Source organism: Larimichthys crocea, chromosome II (assembly GCF_000972845.2).
Source record: "Larimichthys crocea isolate SSNF chromosome II, L_crocea_2.0, whole genome shotgun sequence".
Taxonomy (NCBI): domain Eukaryota; kingdom Metazoa; phylum Chordata; class Actinopteri; family Sciaenidae; genus Larimichthys; species Larimichthys crocea.
Genome location: NC_040012.1, coordinates 7,943,753 through 7,960,461, shown reverse-complemented (window position 1 = coordinate 7,960,461; position 16,709 = coordinate 7,943,753). Strand labels below are relative to the sequence as shown.

Here is a 16,709-nt window from a genome sequence, read left to right as displayed (position 1 = left end):
GTAGAGGTGTCGAGGAGACAACAAAGGAAGTCCACACACTGTACGTGACCCGACATTAACAATAAGATAAGATCCCTCCGAGCCACTTTCATGACAACCTGCTGCTCTATAATCTCTTTTAAAAAATCAGATTGCTCTTTTTTAAAGCCCGCTGATGATTGTAATTTTAAAAGAATCCAGTACGCTTAAGATAAAACAGACCCTCTCTTTTCTGTCTTTCGGTCCCACCATAATCGCTGCTCCCTGCTGCACTTCACATCATCAAAGCCATGTGTGTGTTTGTCTGTGTGTGTGTGCTCCGTGCATCATTAAAAGCAGAAAGCAGAAAGCCTTGGCAGCAGGGTACAACATCAGATAGCGGCTGCGGAGGACGATTCCTGCCACACGAGGGCGTCAATCAGCTGCTGAGCTCGAAGGTTAAAAAGAAAAGACTCCAGACAAGATGAAACACTTTATTGTGAGGTCATAGAAATGTTATCACAGGTTGAACACGTACATCAGTCGTCAGTCAAAAACAAGCTGTGCAAAGCTGACTTCTATTTAAAGATGTATGATGTGAGACGTGGAACTGAAAGACATTAAGAAAATATAAAACATAGTAACTCTGGTGCCTAGTTTGTTTGATTTTTTGGCCCAAACACAAAGCAGCATCCCTACATCTGTGCGTCTACCTAATCAATCATATTTAAATTCATATATTTATATTCTCTTCACATAAAACAACCATTTTAAATGCCCTGATGTCCCTGCCCTTTCATTCAGTCCCAAAAAGTGCACACAAACACTCAGATCCCGAACCAGCTGTTTGTGATTGTTTGATTGATTTGTACCGTTTCATAGCATGAAGACGAGGGTGTCCGTTCAGGCTGCAGCTTCACACCTCTGGCTGAACAACACCTCCACCACCTTGGGATCAGCCAGGGATGAAAGGTCGCCGAGGTCCTTCTCATTGCGGGCGATCTGCCGGAGGATTCGCCTCATGATCTTCCCTGAATGGGTCAGAGAAGAGGAGACAGATGTTACAGAGGAGGAGGAGGATGTTGGTTTAAAGAGGCGCTAAGCGAGTTTTACCTGAGCGAGTTTTCGGGAGCGCCGGAGCATTTTGAATGAAGTCTGGTGTAGCGATTGGTCCAATTTTCTCTCTCACTGAAAATAGAAAATAAGTACTGAAGTGATATTATAACTGACTTAATTTGAGAGTCAAAACACCTGAAGCACAACACGATGAAACAGTTTACAGTTTGTTCTGTGTTTCCTGTTTTATTTTGTAGTCCTGCCCTGTCTGTGTCTTGTCTTGTTTTCCCGCCTGTTTTTGATTCTGCACCTGTCCCTGATTAGTTTCACCTGGGCGTCTATTTAGTTCCTGTGTTTCCTTTGTTTCCATGTCTGTCTGTTGTGTCTGTACTGCATCTGTGTGTGTCAGAAGCTTGCCTGTGTTGCTGGATTTTGGTTATTGAGTCTTTTGTTTGTGTTTTTGCCTTTTGGTTAGTTTGTTTTTTTTGTGTAAACCCTGCTCCTGTGTTTCTTTGTGTTCAAGTCTTTCTTTGTCTGCAATTGGGTCCGATCCTTTTCTTCCTGATACTGTCAGCTCAGGTCATCCTGTGACCTCCTGAAGGGGTCCTAACCCCAAATGGACTCAACACACCTAAAGCAGTGTACCCTGTATTTAAAGTTAAGCTATTATTTTTAACCATTTACCATCATCATCATTATTTTTAGTGGATCTTCCCTTTAACCCTCCAGTGTGGGAGCCTCACCCTGTCTCTTGAGCTCCTCCACCAGCGTGCGGTTAAACTCCCTGCTGTTTTTGAGGCTGACAAAGCAGTACAGACACTCGCCCTTCACCTTGTGAGGCCGACTCACTACCGCGGCCTCCGCTACGGCCGGGTGCTCCGTCAGAGCTGCCTCCACCTCTGCTGTGCTCATCAGGTGGCCTGAAGGACAAAAAAAAAATACAATGTCACGCGTGTACACAAAGTGTCTAAAAGAAAAAAAAACTCTCAAAACGCTGCGAGTCACAATGTGTCATTAGAAGTGTGTAAATAACAGTTTGGTGCTTTTATCACCTCACAGTACCTGACACATTCAGCATGTCGTCTATCCGTCCTGTGATCCAGTAATAACCGTCTTTATCCCGCCTGCAGCCTGAGAGAGGAAAAAACAAGTTGAATAACCCCTAAAACAGTTTTTACAGCTTCCCAAGAGGCTCTTTGGTATTTTAGTAAGATGTGTTTGTAATTTAGACTCTTGCTCAATCCAAAGTGACACATAATCTTTGTGGCAGCAGGGATTTTTTTTATTTTGTAATTTCTATCGCAACAGTGTCCAGACAGGAGTTGTAAAATCATTTTCGTGGCTTACCATCACCAGTTACATAGAAACCCGGGAATTTCTTAAAGTAGGTGTTCTCGAAGCGTTCGTGGTTTTTGTACACAGTGCGCATTATTCCGGGCCAGGGCCTCCTGAATACCTGCAACACAAGTACACAGAAAATACACACAGAAGAGAGATATTACTGCTGATACTGTTACTAACGCTACCACCATTAATAATCATAAACCTGATAATAAACTAAAGCACCTTTTTAAAGAATACACCACAATAAAATAAGTGAAATAAACATGCACTAGTAATAGTGCAATAACATCTAACATACGATTTTTATAAAACTGGATGTGATACTAATCATGTTAAAATTGAAGTGCTTCAATCTGAAAATCTAACAACTAAATCTATTATTCAGGCAACTGAATAAAACTGAGGTGCTGAGGTGAATTGATTTTTTTGTAGTTATTTATAACCTGGAAGAGCCACTTAAAGTGTTTCAAATTTCAAAATTCTGATTGCATTCAACTCAGCAGTCTTCTACTACAATGGTTTCATCACAAGAACTGCACGAGCAGCCTGTGAAGGCTATTGAGGTTACTTTACTCACCTGAGGATACATATATTTAGCTGTTTAGCACTGACTACCATGCAAGGTGAAACCAAATCTGTTTTTTTGGGGAGCTAACTATTCATACACATTCACCAACCGATGGGATTCATTGTCTTGCTCAAGGACACTGATCATCTGATTAGTGGACGACTCGTTCTACCTTTTGAGCCACCGCTACATAAGTGTGCACGGGTGCAGAAAAATACATAGGTAACTAAGTAGTCAGCTGTAATCATATAAACTATGTGATGTAAAGGACCGCGTTAATGTGTACGAATAATTCTGGATGACTTTAATAACACTTTAAGTTGATAATATTACTAATATCATTGTTCAAGTGACCTCGGTGCTTTGAGCTTGTGGTAAAACGCCACAACATAACTGGTTTCTCTCTCTCGTCTCTACTGTGTCAGTATCTGTTGATCTCGATGGCGAGCTGCTGCACAGGGATAAATAAACGTGTGTGAAATTGAATTGAAACTTACGAGATAACCCTCGGCCTCGCCTTGCAGCTCCTCTCCGTGTTCGTTGAGGATTGTGGGCTCTACCCCGAAGAAAGGAAAGGTCTGAAATATGACATGTGGATTTAATGTGAGATATTGTTTCCAGCTTTTCTTTCACATCACCACCCGGATCATAATGTACACACAAAATACATGTACATAAATAAAAGTATCTCCTACATTTCAAGATCTATTCTCACACGCAGAGGTCAAACCTTTCCTTACCAGCATGACCTGTATTGGTGAAACTCACAGGAGGAGATACGTATACGGGTGTGTTTAAGATTTACAGTGTGAGGTAACACGCACAGGTGTTGAGGGAGATGTTGTCACTTACAGCAGAGCCTGGTTTCAGTGGCGTGGCCGCAGGAAGAGGAGTCAAAACATGACCTCCCTGTAGAGAAACGAAGGACAGTGAAGTAAACTGCTCGGTTCTGGATTATTAAATCAAATTTAATAGCAGCTGAAGTGTGTGTTAATTGCATGCAGATGGCGCTCACAGTCTCTGTCTGCCAGAAAGTGTCGACCACCGGACATCTGCCCTCACCGACGACCTCGCGGTACCACTGCCATGCCTCTGGGTTGATCGGCTCACCAACAGTACCCAGAATCCTCAGGCTGGAGAGGTCATATCTGGCAGAGACGAGTAAAGAACATTTCTCTTACAGTAAATATCTTACATGTTTAATCATTATACTCTATTTCTTTGTTTCTATTGTTGGTTTTCTGGGCGCATATGTGTCTTTTTTGTATGCAGGCTGTGAAAAATATATCTTAACTGATTGAATAACGTTCAATATTTATCTGTGATATGCTAAATGAATTCCACAAGTTTCACTTCCTGCCACACTTTAAAGGTCCAGTGTGTAGGATCTGAGGCAAATGTATTTTGTGACTTTGGGCTATACAAATAAAATTGATTTGATTTGATTTGATTTGATTTGATTTGATCTAGCAGCGAGGTTGCAGTTGAACACCCTTCGCCTCACACCTACGGTGGCTTCATGAAAAACTTCTTTGCTTCCTTTAGCTTTTGGTTAGCTCAGCTCCGTCTGCAGGTAACAGAATCTACCTCATGCTGCCTCTAAAGCTCACAAATTAACACATTATATCTCAAAACATCAAGTTGGGTTCGTCCAGTGACTTCCTGACGTCTTGTTGAAGTCTCCCGAACAGAACCAGGCTAGCCCTGTTTCCAGTTTTTATGCTAAGCTAACTGGCTCCAGGTTCATACTTGTTCATACAAAAGTGGTTTCTATCTGCTCATCTAAAATCTCAGTAAGAAAAAGGTCAAACTATTTAAATTTTCAGCGTTTTAAGCCAGGTTGTATTGTTACAAGCTGATTCAGGAGTCAGGGGGTCTTGTCCTCTACTTCCACTGTGAAGAGGGTCAGATGATTCTTACATTTGGAGTATTGACAGAATAAAAATTAGAGTTTCCCTCACATCTTTTTGACAGATATCACCGATGCTGATTTGACAGATTCTTGTGAATTTAGTGTTGGAAATGTATGAAAAAAACATGTTCACACAGTATCACTCTCATCATTATTCACACATTCAGTTTGGTTTCTTCATCTCTGAGGAGCTCTTAAATAAGAAGTGAGAAGGAGGTCTTTCAAAATTAAAGGTGGAAATTTTCATATGAAAGCTGTAAAAACACACTCGGACCATCTATCAGGTCAAGCTGTGTTTTGAAACTCAAACTCCTGCTGTGGCTTCTGGAAAATATGATTTTTTTGAGCTGCTGCAACATTCAGAGGAAATGCAGGCTCTTACTTCTGCAGCGGTTCACGTCCGTACTTCATCAGCAGGCGGATGGCTGTCGGAGCTGTGTAGAACTTGGTCACTTTGTACTTCTCAATGATCTCCCAGAACCGGCCGACATGAGGGTGGACTGGAATACCTTCAAACTGGACATAATACATGCATCTCTGTGAGGAAGACCAAACACTGGCATGCTCCTATTAGAGGCCTCTGTGCAAAGTCATTTGATTGGACAAAAGTCGTTCCATGAGTGCTGATATAGAAAATAACAGCACTGGGACTTTTAACTGCATGTATCACTCCTCACAGGTGTCCAAACGACCGCCACGTTAATGATCGTCATTTATCTTAAGTTGTAACAAAGTTTTCAACACAAGTATGAACATAAAAACCATTTGCTGCATACTGCTGTCAGAAACTGATTAGCTGACGATAAACCTGATCAGCCACCGCCAGTAATCAATACACAACCATTAATCAAGCCAATAACTAACAGTCGGACAATGTCAGACAACCTGATCATACTTACCACAGTTACCTAGTGTTTCTGTAGCATTGATAAAAAGTTAATAATAAAATAAATTAGCAGCTTGAATTAAACCAAAGCTCCCTTTAAGAAATACAGTATGATATTTGATCAATTCATTACGTGTCCGTAAAAACACATCACTCTAGAAACACGAGATAAAGGACATCACATGTCGACAGCCTGACTGTCAATTCAGCATCAATATAATATAATATAATAATAATATAATAATATAAAAGATAAACAGTGTTTCTGTACAATCTTTACATTTTGGATTTTGTCGCTTCTTTTAGTTAGCTGTGCTATTTCAACTACTGTAACTGTAAGAATAAAGCAAAAAAAGAAGTATGATTTCTCACTAAAGTAAGCACTGGTTGATGGAGCAGATACACACTGAATTGAACACAGACTCAAAACAGAGCTAATTCACCATCTGTCGAGTTTGTGTGACAGTATTTTAGGAGTTTTTTTAGGCTGCTACCAAAATAACTAGCTGGTTTTCTCCTGATAATGTGACACATGTTTGATATCATCATTTATCATTTGATATAACATTTTATAAGATTGTCAAGACTGATATTTAACTCCTATTTTACTGGTTTCATACATAATATAAAGCAGCCAGCCTGCATAAATGATTAAATAAACAAATCTGTTGTCACTTTATTGTTAACTAACAATTGCTGTTGTTAGAACTGTTGTATAAAAGCAATATCACACACAAGGTCGTGCTGTTATACTGAATATCAGCACAGCGGTGACAGTCGTTAATCACAGCCGTGCTGATATTCAGTATAACAGAACTTCCTCTCGTGTGATGTGAATGTGTTGATTTTTACATAAAGTAAAAGGAACAAAGTCTTGTTCGCTCTCACCAGCACACTCGTAGCACCGTTTGCAAGTGGCCCGTAGGTGATGTAGGAGTGGCCGGTGATCCAGCCGATGTCTGCAGTGCACCAGTACACGTCGTCATGGTGATGATCAAAAACACACTTGAAGGTCAGCGACGTGTAGAGCAGATACCCGGCAACAGTGTGGAGAACACCCTGTACCGTACGCAGGAAAAGAAGCGTGAATTTGGAGGTAATTGGTCAACAAAAGACGGCAGGCAGCAAAAATAAAGGGGCCTCCCGATGCTCTGTGTGTGTGAGGAAAAGCTGATTTCATCCCATCTGATGCTCCGAGCCTCGGGTTTGATTGTAATTGTGGTGCTTTTAAACTTTCTAGGATGCATTTGTGCCTCTTAGCATTAGAAAACCATCATTTGTTACCCATTTTATAGCAGATTATGTAAAAAACCATCACGGTTAACACCATTACAGGCTTATCAGAGTAGAAAATAGACAGTGTGATTTCAAATATTTCCACAGCTACTCTTGTTTCTCCTCACGTACACACACCTGTGTCTCTTACCTTTGGTTTGCCTGTGGAGCCGCTGGTGTAGAGGATAAACAGAGGATCCTCAGCGTCCAGCCACTCTGGTTCACACTCTTCAGGGGAGTCTTTCATCACCTCATCCCACCACACATCACACTCAGAGTCCCAGGGGGTCTGAACGCAACAGAACAACAGGGAACAAATGAAACACATAAAACCCCTCATTACATCTACGCGTATCGTGTGCCCAAAGCCACAGGCGGCAGCACACCAAGTCAATTTTGAACTGACTGCAATTTTCTGTGCCCCTTGGAGGCAAATTCTGAATCCTAAATTGGAAGACATGTTTTCTTTTTGAGATTTTCTTCTGTTTTAGCCTCAGGGGGTCAGTTACATGATGCTCTGTGGGGCCTTGTTCGTATGCATTAACATGAATTTTGTCATCAGGTGCTTTCAGTCCTTTGCTTCTCTTCTCATAGCCTGATTTTACTGATGCTACAAAGTTCACCTCAAGTCCTCTGCATCTGTGTCAGCGCAGTACTGCTTTTAGAGTCTTTTCTTTGGAGACTAATTATTTTTATCCACCCTACTGCAGGAGTGGACTTAACCTTAGATATGTGCACCTTTCAGTATGCTGTCCTGAGAGGCTCTAATATTGTCATATACATGACCCCCGTGCACATTTTTCTTTCAGTCAGCTTCATAAGGCCGTCACCTGAATGGTTTTTAGTCTTAAAGGAGTTCCTATATATGCTGAGCACTTGTTGGCTTGACTTGAGTTTCCTCCGTCGGGTAATTGTGGAAGCCAGGTCATGCATCAGTCCGATTCTTGGCAAACTATTCCTTACATAACGATCCCACTAAGCTTAACCAGATGTGGTAGCCAAGTCCTCACCATCACACCTCATTCTCCACGTTTCATGGTGGGAGCCACATATGCAGATCTCATTTCTCATTTCAACACATTCTGGTTTGTTACCACATTGTTCTATTTGTGTTGCTTCATAGTTTTGGTGTCTACAGGTACTGTCACACATTTTGTAATTTTTTTTTAGCTTGATGAACTGTAAACCAAAAACAAATCTACCTGTAGTTTGTTGCACGCAGCTCCGCTTTTTGTCCTCAGAGCGTGGTGTTTGACGACGAGGCATTTAGTGACACTGGATGACGCTCTGCAAGGAAATAAAGAAAAAGGCAGGAAAAGCGCCACGTGTCAGTTTTTATAGAGAAAATTACAATTTACAAACATTATTTTTTTCTCCATCACATCTTTTTCCCCCAATATTCTTCAAATCTACTTGTATAGGTGAAATATTTGTCTCAGTGGGTGTCACAATCTGAATAAAATACAACATGATGATGTAAACAATGATATTAAGTTTTAAAATAGAAAGCTAATAGTAAATATAGTAAGTATATATATTATAATATAATAAGAGCAATAGTGAATATACAGAAAAATGTTTTGCTACATTTTGCTTGGGTGAAATGAACAGCATCCCTGTACATTTTATTTTGAAATGATACCCCTAAACGCCACCCCCTCTGTACATTTTATTTTGAAATGATACCCCTAAACGCCACCCCCTCCTCAGATAATCATTCCCAGCATACCGTGCTTCCCTCCAAGGCTCGTGTTGCCACGGGGAACGAGCAGCTTGGGCTTACCTGCTGAATCTGAGCGCCCCATGTTGCCCGGCAACCCCGTAAATGTGGAAACTGGGCTTTGCCATGTGTGTGTGTATGTGTGTGTGTGTGTCCAGTAACTCATATGACAGCAGCTGAGTCCCATTATCAGCAGCTAGTGTAAATAAGGGCAGTTGCTGAGATCCGAGAAACTGCCGGCCTCGTAAGCAGGACTTACTTTCCCCTGCACTTCTCCAGAGCCTCGTCTGCAATCTGTTTCAGGTTGATCAGCTTCTCTCCTCTATAAACACCATCTGTATATGACAAATGGATGGAGGGAGAGATGATGAGGTAGCAGGGAGGAGATATTCAAACATTGATCCACTTTACAACTTGAAAATCATCTTTACAGTCCCTGAGCGCTGCGTCACATCACATCCTGGTGCTGCTGGACTTACCTGCTGTCACCAGGATGCTGCTCTGGGCATCCATGATCCTCTCGCACAGAGACTCAGAGGAGAAGCCTGCAAACTGAACATGAGGAAGAGAGAAGCTGAAAGGAGGAGTTGTTGTAGCACTTACGACCTTCTTATTGTCATCTTGACATCTTTGTCCAGCATTTCTGTTGGTTATAATAACATTGTACTGATTAAAGTATTTGCTGAGACTTGGGAACACAACAACATCTGTGTGCTTGCAAAACAGGCCAACTTATTCACTTTGTTTGAAGGTGAAACCAAAAGTGAGGGCATAAGGATGTTGGTTATAATCCCTGATTACACAAGAAATGTGTGGAAACACAACCACAGTAAATATGTTTTGATACACCGCTGGTTCAAATATATTTAACCATCCATCCATCCATTAGCTTTAACTGCTCATTCTCATCAGGGTCTCGTGGGGCTGGAGCCTATCCCAGCTGACTTTGGGCGTGAGGCAGGGTACAACCTGGACAAGGCGCCAGTTCATCAAAGGCACATAGAGACAAACAACCATTCACACTCACATTCACACCTACGGCTAATTTAGAGTCACCAATTAACCTGTTAAGTGCATGTCTTTAGATTGTGGGAGGTAGCCGGAGTATACGAGAGAACCCACGAAGATATGAGGAGAGCATGCAAACTCTACACAGAAATTCCCTAGCAGGGGTTCGAACCAAGAACCATTATCTTCTGCTAACCACTGTACCCAAATACATTTAGCTTCAAGCTAAATTAAGCCAGTAAAAATAGTAACAAGTAATAAAAAAACTGCTCATGTTTCATGTGAGACGCCACTTTAGCAAGGCCACATTTGCAAACTACAAAAAAAGAGGCTCAATTTGTAATAAACTTGACTTGTACTAATTCTTACATTTGATTAAAGCAGCATCTTTAACCTAAATGGGGCACATTGTGTGAACAACAGGCCACTGAGAAAAGTGTGGACTTCCTCCGAAATGAGATATGAAACTTACATTTAAAGTAAATAACTTTTAGAAGAAGGAATAACACATTATATACACACCTGGTCTTGGTCTCATATGACCAGTAGCTTATAGCTGAAGTTTGATAACTTCGGCTAGATATTGCCGTTCACTGACTTCTGTTAACACTTGGTTTTACAATGTGGCTCACAAGTGCTAAATCCAAGTGTGAACGACTAAGATGCATTGTGATTGGACTGCTCAAACCACTTGGCCGTGTGAAACAAATCTGGCGCTTGTCTGGCGACAGACTGAGGTAATAACTGTTATTCTTACAGAAGTGACAAAGGCAGCAGAAAATACAAGTGGTCAGCTGGACATCTTTCATGAATTATGACTTGTCTCGGCTGTCCACTTGTGTTCAGATCATAAAAACATATTTTTAAACTCAATGACTCTTTGTGTTTTTAGCTTTCACCATTATTCCTTCATTGTTATTTGTGGCCACAATGGCTGCAGTTCTGCAAACAGACTGATCTGTCTGATGCATGCTATGTCTCCTCATTATAGAGGAGTCACCTTGTGTAATGTTATGTAATGAACCAGACATTTATAATTAATCTTTTATATGATTGTCATTTGCTGCATCCTCGGCCAGACGCAAAGGTTAATAGTTCACAGAGTATAAAGTTTCAGTGTTGATGACAGCATTCATGAATCAGGTTATTGACGACTCTGGACTCAGCAAAATGTCACAGCGTGAGTGACATTAGCTATCCTGCCTGGTTCCATCTATGATTTAATTTCATGCCAAGCTAATTTATGATTAACACTAAGAGTCATATGAGAATCCACGAGGCTGGCGTTATCCCAAAGATCCTTATGTTGCTAAAAGATGTTCATATGTTAAAAAGTCAGAGCTGGAAGATTTACAACAATGACTAAGCACAGACAAGGTCACTCACTCTTCAGTCTGCCAAAAACAGACCTTCGTAAGTCATAAAATCCAGCCTTGGAGCTGCCTGGAGATATTTTTAACAGGGCTACTAACCTTTACATAGACGTAGAAGGTTGAATAGCTAAAATAGTGTTGGCTTGCTGCACTGACTCTGATGCCTTCCCAAGCTGGATACAGCCAGTAAATGCCTGACCCATATATTGATTGCAGATGCTGCCAGCGCTGTGTTCACACAGAGAACAGCTGATAACTACAGGAGCAATGCAGTCTGGACTACCAGAAGCAGGAGCTCAGGTACAGCTGATGGGTTTTTTTTGTCCTGGAAATGGGGTCAAAGCAGCAAACAACTGCATGCAAAACTTCCCACAGCACAACACAATAAGACATTAAATGATACTACATCTGCTTCAGCGAAATGGGTGAAACAAACATAATTTGCTTCGAGTTAAAGAGGTCGTTCATCATCGTACTTACCACAATGGAGTGAACAGCGCCTATCCTTGCACAGGCCAACATAGTGTACACCAGCTCTGGGATCATGGGGAGGTAGATAGACACTCTGTCTCCCTTTTTTACACCTTGAAGAAGTAAACAACGAGTAAACACTCCATGCAATGGCACTGCAGCTTTAGGATGAGTTTCAGCATGTTGGATCTGGTCCAGATGCTGTACTGTATGTCTGATATGAAGTGCATTGGGCATACCGGGTATACTTGACACCGAGCCCTGTCTGGTATGGACAGTATTTATCGCTATATTTCACAATGTTTGACAGATTTTAGATGATATTTCTACATTTGACACTGAAATAAAACTCCTATGATAATGCTCTTTTAAGTTTTCGTCATTATGTCTTTTTTCCTTCTTGAATTCACAACCTGAAATGTCAGACTTAAGCAATGATTTGGGCGTGTGTTCATTTCTTTTTCCTTTTACCTAAACTTTTGATGATTTCTAAAGATCATCTCTATCTCTTCTCTATTCATTTAGGTAGTATAGCTTACGTGTATTTTAGTTTCTCACCCAGTTGTTTAAGGACATTAGCGCAGCAGCAGACCTGGCTCAGCAGTTGGCTGTAGGTGATGGCGAGGTGGTGGTCAGGTGAGTTCCCCTCCCTGAGAAGACGACACAAAAGAGAAGAAACACAGCCCAAATCTGTTACTGTAATCCTGTTTTAGATTGTATGAAGTTCTGTCTGTATGATGTGATTATATATTTTATATATATACACACACACACAGAAACTGTCAAGTCACTGTTCCTCCTTTTCAGTGAGTTCACAGGGGAGATAACCTGTTCCCGTTATTACTGAGTCTATATTGGGTTTGGATGCATGTCAGGACAGTTTTTTGGAAAACTATGTGGCACAGTGTTTCACAGGCGACCAGCCAGCATGGTGGCAGACGTCTGGTGCGGGATAGAAGCCAAAACACTGCAACAATCTGAAATCGAGTTCATTGCCAGGCTGACGGTGGTGAAATAAATTATTACAGTGATGAAACAGTCCTTGGTAAAGTGACCCGAAGTGCTTAGTTGATGTGTCAAAGAAAAGCTCAAATATTTATATTTTAAAGGTCTTTACCTACTACTCTGTGTCTGCTGTTGGAGTACCACAGGGCTCGATCCTGGAAACTTGTTAATTCAACTGATAAATGCCTCCGTTAGGACTGAATTTGGATTTGAAATGTTTCTTTAATGTAAAGGTGACTCAAAGTCAAGTCCATCTGCATTGTCTGCTGCTGAAAACCCATGTGAGATATATCGGTGTGGTCAGGGACAATAGATGAAATAGCCTATTTTCACCTGCATGAATTAGAGAATTTCCATACAAACAAGATTTAGCAAACCTAATCCACGTCTTTATCTCCAGCAGGCTGGACTGCCGTAATAGGATTTTCTCAGGTATTTCTAAAACAGCTCTTCAGCAGCTGCCACACTTTCAGAAGAAAGCTGAGCACAATACTCAAATCTCTGCAACAGTAAAAAAAAATATTTGAACTGATTTATGAGCAAAACACTCCTGCTACAGTATCAACTCACCAATCCTTCAAGGTCATCTGCTGTGAAATCCAAACATGGTGAAGCTGCTTTTAGCTGCAGATATTCTTGAACAGTCCGTACTTAATCCCTCTGAATCAAAGCTGAGAATGCACTTAAAGTTTACCACTGCCTTTTGACTGTGTGCTGCTTTTGTATATAGATTACAGTCAGCTATTTATTATGCTCTTTAATTATCTTGACTTCATTTTATGTAGTTTATTCTGGTGTTTTAGCCTTAGTGTCAGTATATAATGTGCGCATCCTCTGTATACATTCATTTGCCATTAGGAGTTTCATTGCCTTTCCTTTTTGCTTTAACAGCTCATGCATAACTCGTCTATTGCTACTACCTTCAACAATTCAAAAGGGCATTTTGAAGCAGCTTGTAAATTCAAGGCTCTGATTTGTCCTTTGTCCTACAATTTGTTGCATTTGTTGCACAATTTGTTTCTCTTTTTACTATCATCATTTATCCACAGAGAAGCTTTCTTACAAGTTCTGACAGGACAAGACAATAAGTATTAGTCCATCGTTATGTTAAAAACAGCATTTGTTCAAAGTGTGACACCTAAGTCACATGACACCTGTCATCATAGAGCATTGAGCCCTTTGTCAAACTCCAATGTAAAGCCAGTAGTGACAGTTAAAACCAACAGTACGATGCCCTTTCTCAAGTTGAAGTTGAAGAGAAACACTGTGGAATTCATTACTGTAATGGTGTCTTTGAATTGTTGGTTTGGTTTCTGTGCTTTAGGTACTGTTTTTACTCACATTCCCATGTATATATAACACATAAAATGACCTATCCATAAAATACTTCCTGCTGTCATATTTTATGGATACTTTTACAAGTGCTGTTTGTTCAGGGTGTGAGCAAAAGTGTTTACCAAGTGATATCAAACCACATGGTCAACGATAACTTAAATATAAACACAGTAATAACACAGCTGACAGGAACTATTTCCTCCTCACATGGTGTACTGAAACTGACACGGCAAACACTTGAGCAGACATATTACACAAGTGTTTTGATGCAATGCAAACAGTGTGGGTGATGGCTGGTCTCCACTGTGTCCGCTTCCATTGAACCCCTATTACTGCTGAGCTTGCACCAGTATTTCTTGTTTGCCAAGCCTCTTCAAGTTGACAGAGCAAATATATGCCATAATTTAAAGTCAAAACAACATAATGTCGAGCCTTTATGGTGAGGTGTGAGGCTTTACTGTAAGCAGAAGATTTGTGAGCTTATATACATAATATAACAACTAAAAACATCAGTTGTACTCTGGAAAACAAACCATTAGGATCTTATTGGAAGATTCTAGCAAAGGCTAAGTAGAAATCAGCTTTTGTTCTGTAGTGAAACACCAAAAATAGTTTTTATGAGTCTTACAGGACTTTTATAATCTGATTGTAAATGCAGTGGCACTGTGTTGTGCTAGCTGTGGTTTGCGTTGGTGCACAGGGGTCATCACTGGGGACACAACAGTTGCTATTGATACAAATAGCTGACATAACTGCAGGCGGGACTTCCCATGAAAGCCATGATTCAAGACCCTGCTGCTGCATCTTACCAGTAAAAGGCAATTTTTTCACCGAGGTTCTTCTCCTTCACGAGCCTGTCCAGGACATTATAGCACATGTTGGTTTTGGCCCCTTCCATGCATTTGACGTAAATGTTCCCTTTTGTCACATCGAAGTTGTACTGCAGCACTGGTCCTGTTGCTGGCTTCTTCCAAACGAACTCATCAGCAATCTCTTTCCAGAAAGCTAAAAAGGCAACAAAGTGATAAGTCAGTGTTACAGGCTGCAGACAAAGCAGATAAACACAAGAGAGATAATGTATACAGAGAGGCTCAGAGGGAGGTGAAATGCAAGCAAACTCTGCGAGCACTGCACTAAAAATACAGACGTGTTTGACCTACCTTCTGGATTCTCAAGAGACTTCCTGTACAGTGCCAGATAGGAGTTAAAATCAGGCACATGAGCATCCCTCTTCATGTCATCAGGAGGGTAGTACATCTTGTCCTGAGATTCAGGCACAACCATCGTGGACGGACAGATGTCGACGGATCTATATCATCTGAGAGTCAGAATATGGGTTAATCTGAGTCACTGCTGATCTGCCTGGATCCTCCTGGGTACGGTAAGAACACCACAAGGCCTCTTGTACTTTGAAGCAACACCATTCAGCATGCATAACACCCACCTCTAATCCCAGAACTGCAGCCTCCGTCCAAGTCTGCTTAGGTCCAGGGTAACCAATCGGCTCACATGGTGCGGCACTCCCACTTTTTCATTGGACGAGCCCTCCCTGGTCTGTCAGTGGCATTATTTCTCCAAGCAAGGAGGTGGAAGAGGAGGAGGAGAAGAGGGAGGATGAATGCTGGGGATTCAGGCAGGCATTGGGAGGTTTTATTTGACAGGGAGGGTAATGGGTGTCCCGAGAAAAGAGAGAGAGAGAGAGAGAGAGAGAGGGGGTAGAGGAGAAACTTTGTGTTCACTGACATCCAGTAAACAACATTTCTGAGCCTCAAGCCTTATCTAAGTGTCTTATAGGTACATATTTATTTAATTTTCAAGATAAAAAGTGTTTTTAAAAGAGTTCAAAAGTTTTAATTGATGTCATGATCACATTGTGCCACTTAAATACACTTTTAAAACCTTTTTTGTGTGTCATTGTGTCAGGTTTATTTATTTATTTAGATATATGTTCAGTAGTTTTTCAACAGCTAAAACAAGTACACGTCACAAAACAAACAAACAAACATTTGGCTTACGTGCATATTCAAATTCAAATTCATACATGCTTCAGAAGAATACATTTAAAATGAATAAGTAAAATAAAAGTATACAGAAGTAAAAGTAACATATTACAGAAAAAGGGTTACCATGTTTTTTACGAAAGCCACCATTGTTACTGTGGCAGTTTACATGCCAAATAGTCAACATATTCAAATAAAACCCTTTGCCACTGAGCCTTAGATGTAAGGTTTATTATCACTGTTAATAGACAGAATCTTATTCATTTGCTGCCCTATGACTGACCTGACAAAACTGCTGTGTCGGACTACCAGTTTGTTTTTACAATGGAGATGCATTAGAGTTGTGAGAGGGAGATATATGGGCCCTGTGTACAGATTTTGCTTTTGTCCTGTTGAGCTTCTCCATAAATTGTTGTTGCTTTACTAAGAACCACTTTGTAGCATTATTTTTGAACATATCCAATAATTGTTTATAAAATTTTAAATGGTTTAGCCCCTCCTCCACTACATGAATTTGTGTATACTCTGTAAGAGATTGTACCATACCATTTCTCTGCATTTGGGCAATCAGCCTTCTCTGTGAAAGCCACAACTCGGTGGAATGCCCTACCTGATGATATAAAGAGCTGCAGCTCCATCAGTACATTTAAAAACCAAATTAAAAAGTCTGCTAAAGGATACTCAGGTCTGTAGCCACTGACATTGTAGATGTATGTTATGTGCTATTGTGTGTAGTATTTTGTATTATGTGTCCTGTGTGTTTTTTGCTTTGTACTGTTTGTTATTGTGCTGTAATAT

The 16,709-nt window shown here is 40.7% G+C and overlaps 1 protein-coding gene across 1 annotated transcript; it reads right to left on the bottom strand.

The window, feature by feature from the left end:
* Nucleotides 1-438: 438 nt before the first annotated feature.
* On the bottom strand, nt 439-15,498 carry acss2l (acyl-CoA synthetase short chain family member 2 like). Its single transcript, XM_019268901.2, has 19 exons — nt 15,356-15,498; nt 15,072-15,229; nt 14,721-14,916; nt 12,130-12,221; nt 11,581-11,684; nt 9,199-9,271; nt 8,979-9,054; nt 8,202-8,286; nt 7,151-7,288; nt 6,613-6,783; nt 5,221-5,354; nt 3,942-4,074; nt 3,779-3,835; nt 3,424-3,504; nt 2,362-2,470; nt 2,077-2,145; nt 1,758-1,934; nt 1,072-1,146; nt 439-989 (listed from the first exon to the last, which is right to left on the bottom strand). Exons 2-19 carry the CDS (start codon nt 15,193-15,195, stop codon nt 862-864), a joined length of 2,022 nt encoding a protein of 673 aa, XP_019124446.1. The 5' UTR covers nt 15,196-15,229; nt 15,356-15,498; the 3' UTR covers nt 439-861.
* Between the last annotated feature and the right edge of the window lie 1,211 nt (nt 15,499-16,709).

Bases quoted from the DNA above. Each gene is read 5' to 3' on its own strand.
- acss2l (XM_019268901.2), bottom strand. From the start codon at position 15,195: ATGGTTGTGCCTGAATCTCAGGACAAGATGTACTACCCTCCTGATGAC. The intron at 14,917-15,071 runs GTAGGTCAAACA...TTGCCTTTTTAG, and splicing joins GTCTCTTGAGAATCCAGAAG to CTTTCTGGAAAGAGATTGCT. The intron at 8,287-8,978 runs GTAAGTCCTGCT...ATTTCCTTGCAG, and splicing joins CTGGAGAAGTGCAGGGGAAA to AGCGTCATCCAGTGTCACTA.